The 14,401-nt window shown below is 36.8% G+C and overlaps 1 protein-coding gene across 5 annotated transcripts in view; it reads right to left on the bottom strand.

Annotated features, from left to right (window-relative positions):
• Positions 1–14,401, bottom strand: part of cnksr2b (connector enhancer of kinase suppressor of Ras 2b) — a 54,952-nt gene that overhangs the window by 39,082 nt on the left and 1,469 nt on the right. For 4 of the 5 annotated variants that reach the window (XM_079587126.1, XM_079587128.1, XM_079587129.1 and 1 more), the window contains exons 2-3: positions 5,884–6,047; positions 2,392–2,594 (exon numbers count right to left, since the gene is read on the bottom strand). In XM_079587126.1, coding sequence (XP_079443252.1) covers positions 2,392–2,594; positions 5,884–6,047 — 367 coding nt within the window. Of the gene's footprint in view, positions 1–2,391; positions 2,595–5,883; positions 6,048–13,463; positions 13,568–14,401 lie in introns of those variants that run through there. The other variant, XM_079587127.1, reaches the window with a different exon arrangement.

Below are 14,401 nucleotides of genomic sequence, written 5' to 3'. Positions count from 1 at the left end.
AGACAATGGAATATGCGTCAAGGAGTCTCTTTGGTTGTTTTGCAGCGCCTGCTGTGACTGTACAGTCCGATTTTGCAGTTGCTGCAGGTGTAGTATGTGCCTGGGTCTGGATCTGTTGGTGCTATATCTGCTGATGCAACTCTCTGCCATCTGCGCTTTCTCCGCTCCTCCCACTCATACTCTCTTTTCTTCTCCGACACTTTGATAGTTAATTAATAACTATCAATAACTGTAATTAATGACAATTAATAGTATACTGATAACAAACTGAGGTCATACTATCCTTTACGTGATTTTAAAACACATTGTAATTGTGATTCGAAGTAAACTTGAAGTATGCTAGTGGCATCATTATTGTGTGCTTCAAATATACTAAAGAAATCTTTATAATTAATGGCACAGCTTAAGAATTTAACTTTTACTGCCATTTTACAGACACCCCCCAGTTTACCAGTAAACTAACTTATCAGGAGAACATCTGTTAAAGGGGTCATGACATGAGAAACCAAATTTGCCTTGATCTTTTGGTATATAAGAGGTCTTTGTACCATTAAAACGTCCTGCAAGTTTCATAGCTTAAGACGTCCTCCCCATTATAAATGAATCATTTATTTAATCAAGCTCTAAATACAGCTCGTTCTGGATCCATGGTAAGAAGTGACGTCACGGTACGAAGTGACGTACCAGCGTTTGCATAATGATCGCCTCCAGCAGAAGACAACTACGCTTAAAGCGCAAGGCAACTACGCTCATTTCATATTATTGTCGCGCCCGCGCGCCGCGCGCCTCACAAGTGTTCAGTCGACGGACAGTGAAGTGGGTCTGTGTACAGGGAAATTACGATGCCACGCAGATGTGCTGTTCCTGGCTGTGGACAAACAACATATTTGAATACGCTGCGAAAGATCCAGTCGTCAGGGAAAAATGGATGCACTTTATTTTTTGCGGACGTCTCAGTCACGGCAGTGTTAATTTAAGCGTTTGTTCTATACATTTGAAGGATGACTGTTTTGAGAACAAATCCCAAAATGATGCTGGTTTTGCCAGAAAACTGTTGCTCAAAGATAAGTCCATGCCGACTATTCTGGGCTCAACAACAACGATGCAAACTGTAAGTAATGTGTTTAAAACTTTAAACTACTTTTTAAATACGCCAAATCCGCAAATGTTGGGCGTTAATAATTGATGCATAGGCACTGACGTTAGCCAATCATAACAGTGGGCGTTAACACTGAACTTTTAAAGGGGAAACACCCCGAAAACAGATTGTTTGAATCAGAGGATGAGAAACAAGGTGGGAAAAGGTCATAAATCACTACATTTTAAAAGTTTTTTGTAAAAAAAACTATAGTAATACTATATTTGCACCTAAGGGAACATAATAATAAAAATTAAAAAAACATGTCATGACCCCTTTAAGACAATGGGAACAGATATATGTACATTGAATGTGGGAAACACTACGGACTGGATTCGAACACTCGGTTTAAAAGTTGCGCGACCACGCAGATATGTATTATGCAAAACTGGGGTTACTTTGTGTTCTTTCTATACTGTTACAAGTACTGCTATAAGCAAACCGATTTTTCCATTAATGACAGCACAAATTGTATGGATTTAAAGACTGCGAATAGCAGAGAAAAGTCTCAATATAGGCGCAGTAAGCGGTGCGTGAAAATAAACGCGAAACTGCATAGAACATGAGAGTGCGTTAAACTTGAAGCTGTTGAAGAAATAAAGCCAGCAGACAACATTAAATATCATCTGCAGAATGTTTTGCATATACAATGGGTGGGTATATATTATATATACATATGGGCTGTGTGTGTGTGTGTGTGTGTGTGTGTGTGTGTGTGTGTGTGTGTGTGTGTGTGTGTGTGTGTGTGTGTGTGTGTGTGTGTGTGTGTGTGTGTGTGTGTGTGTGTATTTGTAGGTCATATTTAAAGTATTTTTTGTGCTCAGAGAACATGATTTTGATAATCACTTTTAACAAGTTTCAAACATGTTGTAGATGGAATTAGGAACCTAGCCAGTGTACTTTCTTAAAGATGAATACATATATATATATGTCGTCGTTCTCCAATTGCATTTGTAAAAGGTACTACTTAACAAATTCATTTGTAGTGCACTAAGTTTGTATGCTTGATGAAAGCATGAAATAACTACATGTATAGTGTATTTTCAGTTGGTACATAGACATGTCAAACTATTTTTTGTAAACCTAATAAATAAATCTATTTGAAATACAATTCAGTATATTTATTTTTCACTAGGGAACAATACTTTTAGGGCCACTAGATATGCAGCTGCACTGTTTAATGTTTGAAAATGTGTCTGTATGCATATCTGTGTTGAGTGTGGGTTGTGTTTGCGCCTCTTTGCAGGACTAACCTATCCAACCAAGCCAGCAGGCTCTTGGCGGAAGCGATGAGGTCCACTACAGAGGTCAGAAAGTCATTGGGAAGTTTTCGGGTGGCTCTGCCATCATAGTGACCGCCCCTCCGCCGGCCCGTTATGAAGTTCTGCAGGTTCTTGGCTGATGCGTTCAACTTATGGGTCAGAGTCTTCAGGTTCTCTGTCTCTAGTCCATAGTTCTGAATAAGAAAGAGCAAAAAAGATCATCACAACCACCAAGAAAGAGCTAAAGATACTTTTTGTGAGCATGCTAAACTATGATGATAAAAAAAAAAACATGTCCTATTAATAAACTTTTTTAAATCTCTCTTTTCAGGATTTTCACTTATGCTCCAGCTTCTGTAATACTGTAGCTTACTCTTGAAACTCTGCAATGTGGTACTCTATATATTATTGGCTCTTGTGTGACAAATTGCTTGTGATGTTCCACATTTGTAAGTTGCTTTGGATAAAAGCATCTGCTGAACGATTAAATATGGATGTAAATGTAAATGAAACGGGGGAAGGTAAAGGCAAGGTCATAGGCACTCTGTGATGCCGTCCTAGTTCACTGGGAAAAAGTAGTTTGAGTGGTTTTAAATAATGGAGGAAATAAAATGGAGAAGGAGAAAAGGGTCACTTAAAGGTACACAACCCACGCAACATTAACGTGAACTTAACATCATAGTTCAAGTGAAACTTAATAAACACCTTGCTATAAAAATATATGAATAAATCAATATATATACCGTTCAAAAGTTTGGGCTCGCAATACGATTTTTTAAATGTTTTTGAAAGAAGTCTCTTATGCTCACCAAAATTTTATTTATTCAACCTAAAATACAGTAGAAACAGTAATATTGTGAAATTTAATTACAATGTGTCAATATTTTTTTTAAATACATTTTAGTAGTTTATTCCTGTGATGCAATGTTAAATTTTCAGCATCTTTACTCCAGTCTTCAGTGTCACATGATCCCCCAGAAATCATCCTAATATGCTGCTGCTCAAGAAACATTTCTTATTATTATCAATGTTATTATTAATAAAAAGTTGTGCTGCTTAATTTTTGGGTGGAAACTGTGATGCATTTTTTCCTTTTTTAAAAATAAATAAATATAAAGTTAAAAAGAACAGCATTTATTTGAAATATGAATATTTTGTAACATTATAAATGTCTTTACTGTCACTTTTGATCAATTAAAATGTGTCCTTACAGATTAGAAGTATTATTTTTTTTTCAAAATCTTACGGAACCCAAAGTTTTGGTAGTGTTTATATGTCATTGTATGTCTCCATTGATTTATTTTAATTTTTATCAACATTTAATCAACAAGATGTTTGTTGGGAACACTGAATTTCTCCATAAGTGAATGGACATCACTAACAGCTTAAGTAAAAATATTATGAATACGTACAGAGCATATTTTTATCAAAATGCTAAATTTTTCTGAGCAGGCAAATCCCTCTGATACCCCCTTACGGTCATATACTCCACATGACACCACATAGTACGGATCTCCCAGAATGCCTTGCTGCACACAAAAGCCAGTGGGGATCTGTCATGCAATAGAACCAGCATGAGGGACAGATGAGTAATCATATATAATGCAGCAGGGCTCCATGTTGGACAAACCCAGAGAAGCATTACATAAGAGGCTTTCAGGGACTAGCTGGACTTAAGCACATGACATAACAAATGGTGGGAACAAGCAAAGAGGAATACAGGGGGCCAGTTTGCAAAGGCAGTGGCTAATATACCCCCATTCACCCTCCTTTTTCTGCCCTCTTCCTTCATCCGCTCAGGCCTGCTGTGTTTCTACTCTCACACTTTTCTTCACTCTCCCTCAGAGCCTTTCTCTCCTGTTTTAATTTGTTATCCTTCTCTCACCCGACTGCTGCCAGTTTTCTACCCACTCTGCCCACACAATCTTTCAGTCGCTCCGCCTCTCTTTCCCTCCTTCTGCATAAGCGTCCTTATTTCTCTTGCACCCCATCAGAACGGCCTGGAAACTGTGTACAGGATGACAGTGGGGAATGGAGGGATTTTCAAGGAATTAAAGTGTTTGTGTTGGCTATTATAAATTGCACAGGATGCAATTACCATAAACAGAGGCAGCATGGGAAAAACAGGGTCAGGTGCTTCAGGTATAAATATAACGTATAGTGCTTGAGTGATTTGGGTATTTTAATGGTTAATATCTAAAATTGGGGTTTTCAACCTTTTTAATGACACGGACCCCCAAATATGATGATCCTCTTTGCCTTTGCTCTTGATGCATCTAAAAGTATTATGATGGTGGGTGGAAAAAGTAAATATATTTTTTCTATAAGGATTATCCATATAATAATTAACACATATGTATATTTGATACAATCGTGATGCATGAAGCATAATTTATGCTTATCCACATGCTATTTGTATTCATTGTGAAATGTCAAAAAATGTATAGTAAGAAAAATGTAAATATTATAAATCTATGTAAATATGACACGGAAAATATTTAGAAAAATATATTTACTTTTTCTACACACCATCAGGATACTTTTAGAAGCATAAACCTGAAGAAAAACTTTAAACTATGGATGCGAATAGAAAATAAAATTCCTCTCATGATTTCTCATGACCAGTCTTTAGAAAGCAGAATGAAAAAGTAATAATATGAAATTCTGTATATTTGAACCTTTTATTCATTTGCTTTTTTTTCTTTTTTTTCAAATCCCCTGATCTATTGAACAGGGTGGATGTAATAAATGTACATAATACAGCTTACATAACAGATTTACTAACAGCTTGAGCCAGCGCAAACCCTCTTTTGGCGTTAACAAACTACTGTCAGGATTTAAAAGACAAGCAGTGAAAAACGAGCACTGAAAAGGCGTGGACAAGGTTATTTTTGCGGCTGACCCTATTGCACATGCATTTGTATGAGTTTCTCTTTCAGACGCTAAATGTATGGGAGGAGAGTATTTAAATGAATCATGCAAGGTGATTTACTAATGTTTGCGCTGGTCAACTTACTGGTATTTACGCCATTATTTACAGCCCAAAAAAGCATGTCTTAAACCATACGCTAGTTTGCGCTTTTCCTGATAGATTGTGCTGGTAATTATGTAAATGATTTGACTGCGACTGTGTTCTTTAATTTGCGTGTCGTCGCGTCAGTAGATCACGCGCAGAACTTTCCACTCCCATCTGCACTTTTTTAAAATTACGCTCTCATACTAATTTGCCCTGTTTAGTAAATCTGGCCCTAAATCATGGAATATAACTGCTGGATCACTGTATTCACCAATCTGCATCCACAACCGTAACTACGCATCTTGTAATTGCTATTATTCCATTTCAGTTATGTTATTATAAAAACATAACGCCAGCATAACGCGAAACATAATGCTATAAAACTCACTTACTCTGTAAAGCAGATACAATTTGTGTTTGTTGAGAACACAATGCACCTGTGTTTGTGTGTTTGCGTGTGTGCTCACCAGCGCACAAAGCAGGTCCACAGCCTCCAGAATGAGTTCCTGGTGGCCGATTCGAGAAACACCCAGATCTTCGAGCTCCTGATGTGTGATTCTCAACAGCTGTTCACCGCCCACCTTCTCCTGCTCAAAGTTTTTAATGTACTGCTGCAGACAGTCATCCAAGCCTTGAAAAGAGCAACAAACAGCAATATGAAGACATCATTCAAAATACCAGAGCATCCTGGATCCTATGTATTCATTTACAGCAATTTGCTTAATCTACTAAGAGTTATAATCTGATTAAATATGACTAAAACAGAGATTATAAGCAACTACGGTCTCAAATATATCTCCCAGCATGAGAGTGTGGGAGCCGATTGCGTGTTTACATGGTTACCATCAATGTGTACAGCACACATAAATATCCTCTCTAGGACAGTGGTGAGGGATTGTGAAAATTTTGGCACACAGCTGTTTAAACAGACTTTATTTTGTGGACCGATCCAGGCACACAACTTTGAAATGCTTTGCTGTCATGAACAGACGTCAGTGGACTTCAAGCACTATTGTCACTAATAAGGGAAGACCTGTTTGGCGAGCGCTAGCTGTTGTCTAGGAAACACATGCCTCCCCCGTGCCCCCTACCCTTCAACTACACTGATCCTTCACTATTGTTTTGCTCTCCCACAGATTCACACAAAACATCATATATTTATAGAAGAGAGACAGAAATTATTTCACATTGTTTTGAGATAATTTAAGTACAAGGAAGGAGTTAGTTGTGCTATTATATATATATAGTGGGCTATTAGACTGCAAATAGTGGGTTCCAGACTGCAAAAAAAATGGCTTCAAATTAGATAAAATAATAGTGAAACTAATATAAACTCTCATAAGGAAAGCTTACATTTGCAGTTTCTTTGCGTCTCATCTTGTGAGGTGGCATTTGTTATCAGTGTGCATCAACATTTCAACAACAACAAACACAATGTCCGATTCACAAACAAAAGACAAGTTTGTGATCTTTGAATCAGTTTTTTGTCTGTCAAAAAGATTCACGGAAAAGCTTTAAATTTGCTCATGAGTTAGCGGTTTAAATCAGATTAATTTAGTAAGTTGTACTGGGTTCGCAACCAACTTCCACACTGAACTGTTATATAAAACTTATATAAATATATAAATGGTATTTTTTTAAATATTTTACAAAACTATTCTCAGAGCTCTGTTGGGACTGCAAATAAACTCAAATGCAAAAAAACAAACAAACAAAAAGCATCCACATGCAGTTTCTTCATGTATTTAAACGGTAAATTAAATTAAATGCACATTCTAAATTTAGAGTCCAATTCATAAAAAGACTCTCAATGAGTCAGTTAAAATATATTCACAATATATATTCAGATACACTCAGTGAATACTTCAGAGCCGTACTGGATTCACAACTGACTTCCTTACTGAACTGAGAGTGTAATTTAAAATACAAAACATATAATAAATAAATTAAATATTATTGGTAATTTGGCAACTAAAATGCAATTTGTCTCCTAAGTTTTAAAAATGTCTTTAATTTCTTATTTTTATTCTCACTGTGTAGTCTTTTTGTAACTCTTATATGTATGTATGTATGTATGTATGTATGTATGTGATTATTTATATAGAAAATGCTCTGCAGGAGACACACACTATATGTGTAAATAAAGTTTCACTAGTTTATGCAGCATTTTCCATGTTCACTTCCTCCCAGCTCCCTCCTTCTGTCCTCAGCACTATTCATTTCCTCTCCACCTCCCATAAATTCCCACACAGACTTGCATTTTCTCCTCCATGAGGTTTCATTATCTGTACGCTCACTTCACAACAAAAGACGAGGATGCAGAGCATGTAAAATGTCTCTTTCATCAAACCCCTGATATTGATCTCTCCGTTGCATACATCTAATGGACCGTGAGGAGAAAGTTCAGATACCGGCACGGTTCAAAACTGCTGAAAGCGAGCATTTCACGGCTTTGCATGCGATTTGAGGGCTTAACAAATCCGCTTCTTTACCAGGCTGATCTAAACCCGTTCCAAATGAAGGAATCATCACGTTTGTCGTCGTAAGTTGCTATAGAGACGGCATACGGACGGGAAGAGCGTTTGAGTAGGACCTTATTACCAAGACAAAACTGGAAGTGAGATGAGAAGCTTATATGCGAGGCGTTTGAATAGACAAATAAATAAATAAAGAAACATCTAATACTATTCACTATACATCATTGTACTATTCAGGGATTTTAGCTTTTGTGTGGCGTTTGCATTGTAATGCTAATGAAATATTATAAGAAATATTATTATTAAGAATCTAAATGGTTCTACTGCAGTACCAGTGGCATAGATAGATATATTGTACCACGACAGATTCAAAACAGAAACAAGTGGGGAAAGGCAAACCATTTTATTTTTAGAAAAACTTCCCCAATCATTAGAAATAGCAACATGAAACTAAGTCTCTTTTTTAAGTCTCTTTTGTTGTTGTTCAACTAATCCCAATAGTGAGTGTTGCTTTTTCTGTGGCTGAGTGAGACAGGCCAGCTCACACAGTGCCAGTGTACACAAACAGTAAACTCATTGATTAGGAGGACATTAATCTGCTGTTAATTGCAGCCGTTGTGGCTAAATTGTGTTAAACACTACAAAGAAGAGCGCCGCACGTTCATCTGGGACCATTAATCTCTGTCAAGCGAGGCGGGTGGTCGGCCAACAGCAAGAACCGAAGAAGATGAAGCAAGAGGGTGAGAGTGTAAGTAGGTTATGGAGTGAGTAAGTAATGAGAGAAAGTTGTACTGAAGAAGAAAATCTGATTGTAGCTTTACAGTATGTTGACTAAGGTTGCTTAGAAGCTGGTCCAATTCAACCGTGACCTGAAAACCTCTAAACTGTCCTGAATCCATGATTTGGCAAACGGTGTGGCCCAGAACTGAAAGAGGGATTGGGAGTTTCGTAACTCTCTAAGCAATGGATGATTAGAGTTAGATGGATAAAATGAACACTTTTTAAATATCACTTTTTAGATTCATCAAAAAAAAAATTATAATTTACTCAACCAGTTTCTTTCTTCCTCTAAACGATAAACTGTGTTGGTCCCACTTTTCCATGCAATTGCAGTGAATTGAGATTGGAGCTTTCAAGCTTTAAAAACGTGGAAAACCCTAAATTTCCAATCCATTACGATACAATTCACATATTTGTTTACTTGTACATTACATGTATTCCAAACAAAACTTCAGCGCATACGCAGTGCCAGTCGCCACATTCGGAACCGGAGGGAGTCATCGCCATAATGTCTTCGCCATAATATTTATGTCAAATGGAGCTATTGTGAGTATAGGCCTAATTGTCATTTTATCCTTGATGACATCTAAAAAGACACCTGACATATATAATGGCCCTGAGCATGTGCGCAATGTATTTTTTAAATCCGATTGAGAAAGTAGCCAATTCAAGCGTTTAAAGATAAGGATAAAGGCGTTAAAGGATTTCATTATAAATATCTTCATTTGTGTTCCGAAGAAGAACGAAAGTCTTACCGGTTTGGAATGACATGAGTTTGAGTATGACAGAAATCGCCTTTTTGTGTGAACTAGCCCTTTAAATTATTTTACATTCAAATTGATCAGATTATTTCACCACCCCTTCCAATCTGATTCCAATTTAATTGGGATCGAGCTCAGTCAGATGGATTGAGGTGTAGAAGGATTTTCAGTCAGATTGAGCCATCATTTAGATTACTAACGGATTATTTGGCTGCATGTAAATCTAGATAGCTAACTCTGATTTGCTAAGATGTGGTTTTGTGAACTAGATCAACCAATTCACTGGTAAAGAATAAATCCCAAAAGAACAAATCGTTCACAAGTTAGACATCGCTCTTTATTACATGTTGACCATTACAACTGAAACACTGTCCAAAAAAAAGCATTACAAGTCCATGAGGGTGCCATGAGGATGCCAGTATTTTCTTTTTTAGGGGAATTATCCCAATAATGTTATTTCTCAGTGCTATTATGCAGGGATCTGCTTGTTATTTGCACATTGCGGTTATTTTACAGTGTCTGTCAACAAACAGCTCAACAGTCTGTGTCTGGTCAATACGTGTGAAATCCTGTTGCACTGCTCAGTTAAATAGATTAGTAAAACATGCATTTAATCAAGGCTATATTTAAGCTGCATTGTGTGCAGTTTATTGGATTTACTGCCATTATTCTGCTAAGAATGACACCAAGGGGGGGGTTCAGAGTGAGTCACAGGAAGCACTGAGGGGGGCAGGAAAAAAAGAGCATTGAGGGAAGGTCACAGGGCTCTTCTGCTGTCGGGCCCTCAGAGGCATCACCTGGGGGCATCACCACTGAACTGTATGCTAATGTTAGAGCTGCAACATGGTAATCGCAGTGTGCTAAGAAACACAGAATAAGAATAAGAAAAACACAGCATAACCCAGTGAATTTACAAAGAAAATGTGACAAAATATTCAAAACCGTAAGTTACTACATAGAACAAATCTTTCGCTGGAGCCGTGGTGCAGTGGTAGCGCACATTTCTCTTGACACATTAGGGACAAAGCACTCATAGTTACAAGGGTGGCGTGTGATTTGCATCCAAACCACAACATGACCTCATCCCACTAACCCCTCTCACTGGACTATCCAAAAGAAGTCCAAAATGAATAAATAAATCTCTCTGGTTGTTGTTTGCTGCCTGCGAATGTGCCATCATATGCAATATATGTTAATTTGCTTAACATTAGCACATATAGTGAAACATCGCCTAATGCACGATTGCAAAAGTTTGGGTCGGGTCAGTAGTACGATTATTTTAATCTCTTGTGCTGAACAAGGCTGCTTATTTGATCAAAAATACAGTAAGAATTCAGCAATATTGTAAATTATTATTACAATTTAAAATTACTTTTTCTATTTGAATATATTTCAAAATGTAATTTATTCCTGTTATGGCAAAGATTAATTCTTAGGGGTCTTTAGTGCCGCTCAATATGTTTGTGGAAACCATGAACTGCATTTATTTGAAATAGAAATCTTTTGTGACATTTTATATGTCTTTACTGTCACATTTTACCAATTTAATTCATCCTTACTGAATAAAAGTATTAATTTATTTCAATAACAACAACAAAACTTACTGACCTCAAACTTTTGGATGGTAGTGTAAGTAAAATATACAATTTACTTTAGAAAAAGTAATGGAAGCCTTGCAGAAGTCCCTGTGTGACATTTACATCACAATGCATTGTATTTGTTCAGATTTATGTTTATATATACATTCATTTATTGTCATGGATGTTACTCTGACCACTGCACACCATCTATACATGTTTATTTTAGCCACTGTCTGCAGAAAGTCCTCAAAATGTTGACCTTAATTATAATGGTTGTTTTCAGTATATATTTTAAGCCACCTGATCACACTAAATGCGTCTCTATAGCATGCAGTGTGTTTATCGTGTAATTTATACGCGAAAATTAGTTTTTACGTGCATAGGATACGCATGGGTTGGTTAGGGTATGTTTAGTAGTGGTGTGGGGTGCATGTGTATTATACGTTTGGGTAGAATTAGTGGTGTGGGGTGCGTGTGTATTACACGCAATGAAGTGCATATCAAATGCACATGAAAACTGCGTATCATATGCACGTAAAAACTCATTTTCGCGTATACATTGCACGATAAACACACTGCGTGCTATAGAGACGCATTTACGTGAGAACAGGCTGATTTTAAGGTACAAAGCAGTTTTAGTAGTTCAGGTTGGTACAGAACTACTAAACCTGTACTGATCCCCGACTGTATATTTAACATTATATCAAGTTATTGATACAGTTATTATGAACCATAATTCCTCCAATCCAGTAATGCCTGAAACATTTGTGATTTGTATTTGTTTATCATGTATCATTTATCATTTTTGGCAACCATAGCTTTCAACTAATTTCTAATCATACCACTAATTGTTTACACGTTACCATAATATAACTAGTTACAACAGATCTTTCTCATACCTTTAATGGCATCCAAAAAAACATATCTAGCCATAAACAACATTTCTATTTACCCTCAAATATATTGGGAAATGCTAATTGATGTCAAATATGCAAGCCACAAAAACCAACAACAAAAAAACACAAAAAGTTCCATATGTTAGAAGCTCAGAGTACAAAAACATATCCAATAGGCATAGCCTTTACACATGAAAAATCTGTATGCTACTAGGAATGCAAGGCCTAGACACCAAACAAATACATACGGTAATCCAGAGATGAAAATACAGCATTTAAAGAGTGTTCTGAGCAGATGCATTTTCATATACAGCACAAAATCCTGAGACTTAAATAAGAAAAATGATTGCAGTCCTAGTCGACAAATTTGTGCTATTGTGTGTGGCTCAGTGTGGGAATCATAGCCATGCAGACTTATATGTACTTTGTGCTGAATAATGCTCTTTTAGCTCAATAAATGCTGCTAAAAGGGTTATTTATTCAATCATTTTGTTAAAAAATGACACCCTTAAAAAATTCATCCGTAGAACACAAAAGGAGAACATTAGTAGAAAGTCCACGCTGCTCTTTTGTATAATGAATGCAAATGGTGACCAAGTGCAGTCAAGCTCCAAAAAAATAAAATATGGAACAAAGCAATGTGTCATAATGACAGATTTTCTTGTGCAAGGATTGTGGTGAAGGCATTATTACATGCCGCTGATCAGAAGGATCTAATAATCACACAGATATTCACAGACACCATCAGCCCATAGGGGTTTAACACAGTCTTACACTGATACACATGCATATAAACACTTTATCTTCTGTCTAAGCAGCTGATACAGCAGCTTGCAGGTTTCTGCACATAACAGACAGATGCCGATTAAATTCGTCAGCTTTTAAGAAGCAAACATCAAGAAAATGTCTGAAGCTTCTTACATTTCTCTCTGACCCTCAGGAAGGGTTAACTTACAGAGCGACGATGTGTACTTGTGAGCATGCTTTTAGTGTGCAAACAGCATAAGAAACCCTTTCTGGCATTCCCTTAGGGAGGAACACCGCCTCGGTATAATTCTTTATGATTCCTACACTGCCTTTTCATCTCGCTTATCCTTCCTTAACAGTTTAGATTTGCTCAAAATAAAAGGATGTTTGCACTTTTAAAAGTTTCCACCGTCTTCACCGCGCATATAGACTGTGATCTAAATCACAAAGCACTAAATCAGCTATGTTCCGGCATAAGAGCAAAATGAATTGAATAATACATTAAATCACACAGCTTATTATCGTCCATTTGAGCCATCGCCTTATTTATCCACTCTAACACATCACACGCCATCTGATTAACTAAGCTTCAAGCCAAGACATCCACATACAGGCATACAAGTGCACATTGTTGTACGTTTAACAAAGCTGTTATTGCTGAAAAGCACACCTGCAGACATATTCTCATAAGCGTACACATTGAGTACCAAATTTCTCTTTTGTGAATCCTCACTGGGAGGAATGAGATGGAGATGCTGATCAACCTTTTTTTCAAAAACATAATAACTTAAAGGCAAAACATTTACCCAAGTGGAACACTTTCCTCATTTGAATTACAAATGACTGTCTTCCTCTCTTCATCCAGAACTCCTGAGCAAATAAACCAGCAATTTAGACTCAAATGATCTTTCTCCAAGGAGTTCACCATATCCAATGCCACATATATTTACAGTGTTGTAATAGACCTAATGTGCATATTCACTGGCTGCATTCGAAATTGCATATTTCCCTACTATTAGTGGGCAAAAAACAGTATGTGACAAAAGTAGTATGTCCGAATTCACTGTGCTCATAAAAGAGTAGGCTAAAAGTACCCGGATGACCTTCTACTGACGGCGAGATTCTGAAGTGCGCACACTTTACTATCCCACGAGGCTACGGGAGAGGATTTGTAAATGGCAGTGAAGCGACGCAATTGACGCGGGTAGGCCACATCATGATAATGACAATTCAATTACATTCATACACACATTTATACAGAACAGAACATATTTTTTACGGCCGTGAAGTAGTTACTTATTCAAAATAAGTACCGACTCAAGAGAGTATGCGATTTTGGACGCAGCCACTGTTATCACATCAACTAAAAAAAATCAATGTATGACTAATATGGCAAAGACAAATTATAGTAAAAGGGGTTATTCGACTGCCTTTGTGGTATAACAGTAAACGGGATATAAAAACAAAACAACTATGAATGGTTTCTTGACATGTCGATCAAATGGTCTGCTATAAGGGCAGATTTTTTTGTTTGTTTTTTGGCCAACAAAAGCTGCGATATGGACCAGACATTTTGTAATTTAATGAAAAATAAAGCTTGATGGTAAAAAACAAAATAGGCCAATAATAATAATTGTAACAAATTTCTACAGTAAACATTCTACAGTAAAACCCTTAGATGTTTATGTTGCAATGTATAATGTTTCTTTCATTATTATAGTAACATTTTTGTGTGTGTGTGTGT

The sequence above is a fragment of the Phoxinus phoxinus genome (assembly GCF_949152265.1).
Source record: "Phoxinus phoxinus genome assembly, chromosome: 17".
Taxonomy (NCBI): domain Eukaryota; kingdom Metazoa; phylum Chordata; class Actinopteri; order Cypriniformes; family Leuciscidae; genus Phoxinus; species Phoxinus phoxinus.
The sequence above is the reverse complement of the archived record's forward strand: the minus strand, read 5'-3'. Positions and strand labels throughout refer to the sequence as shown.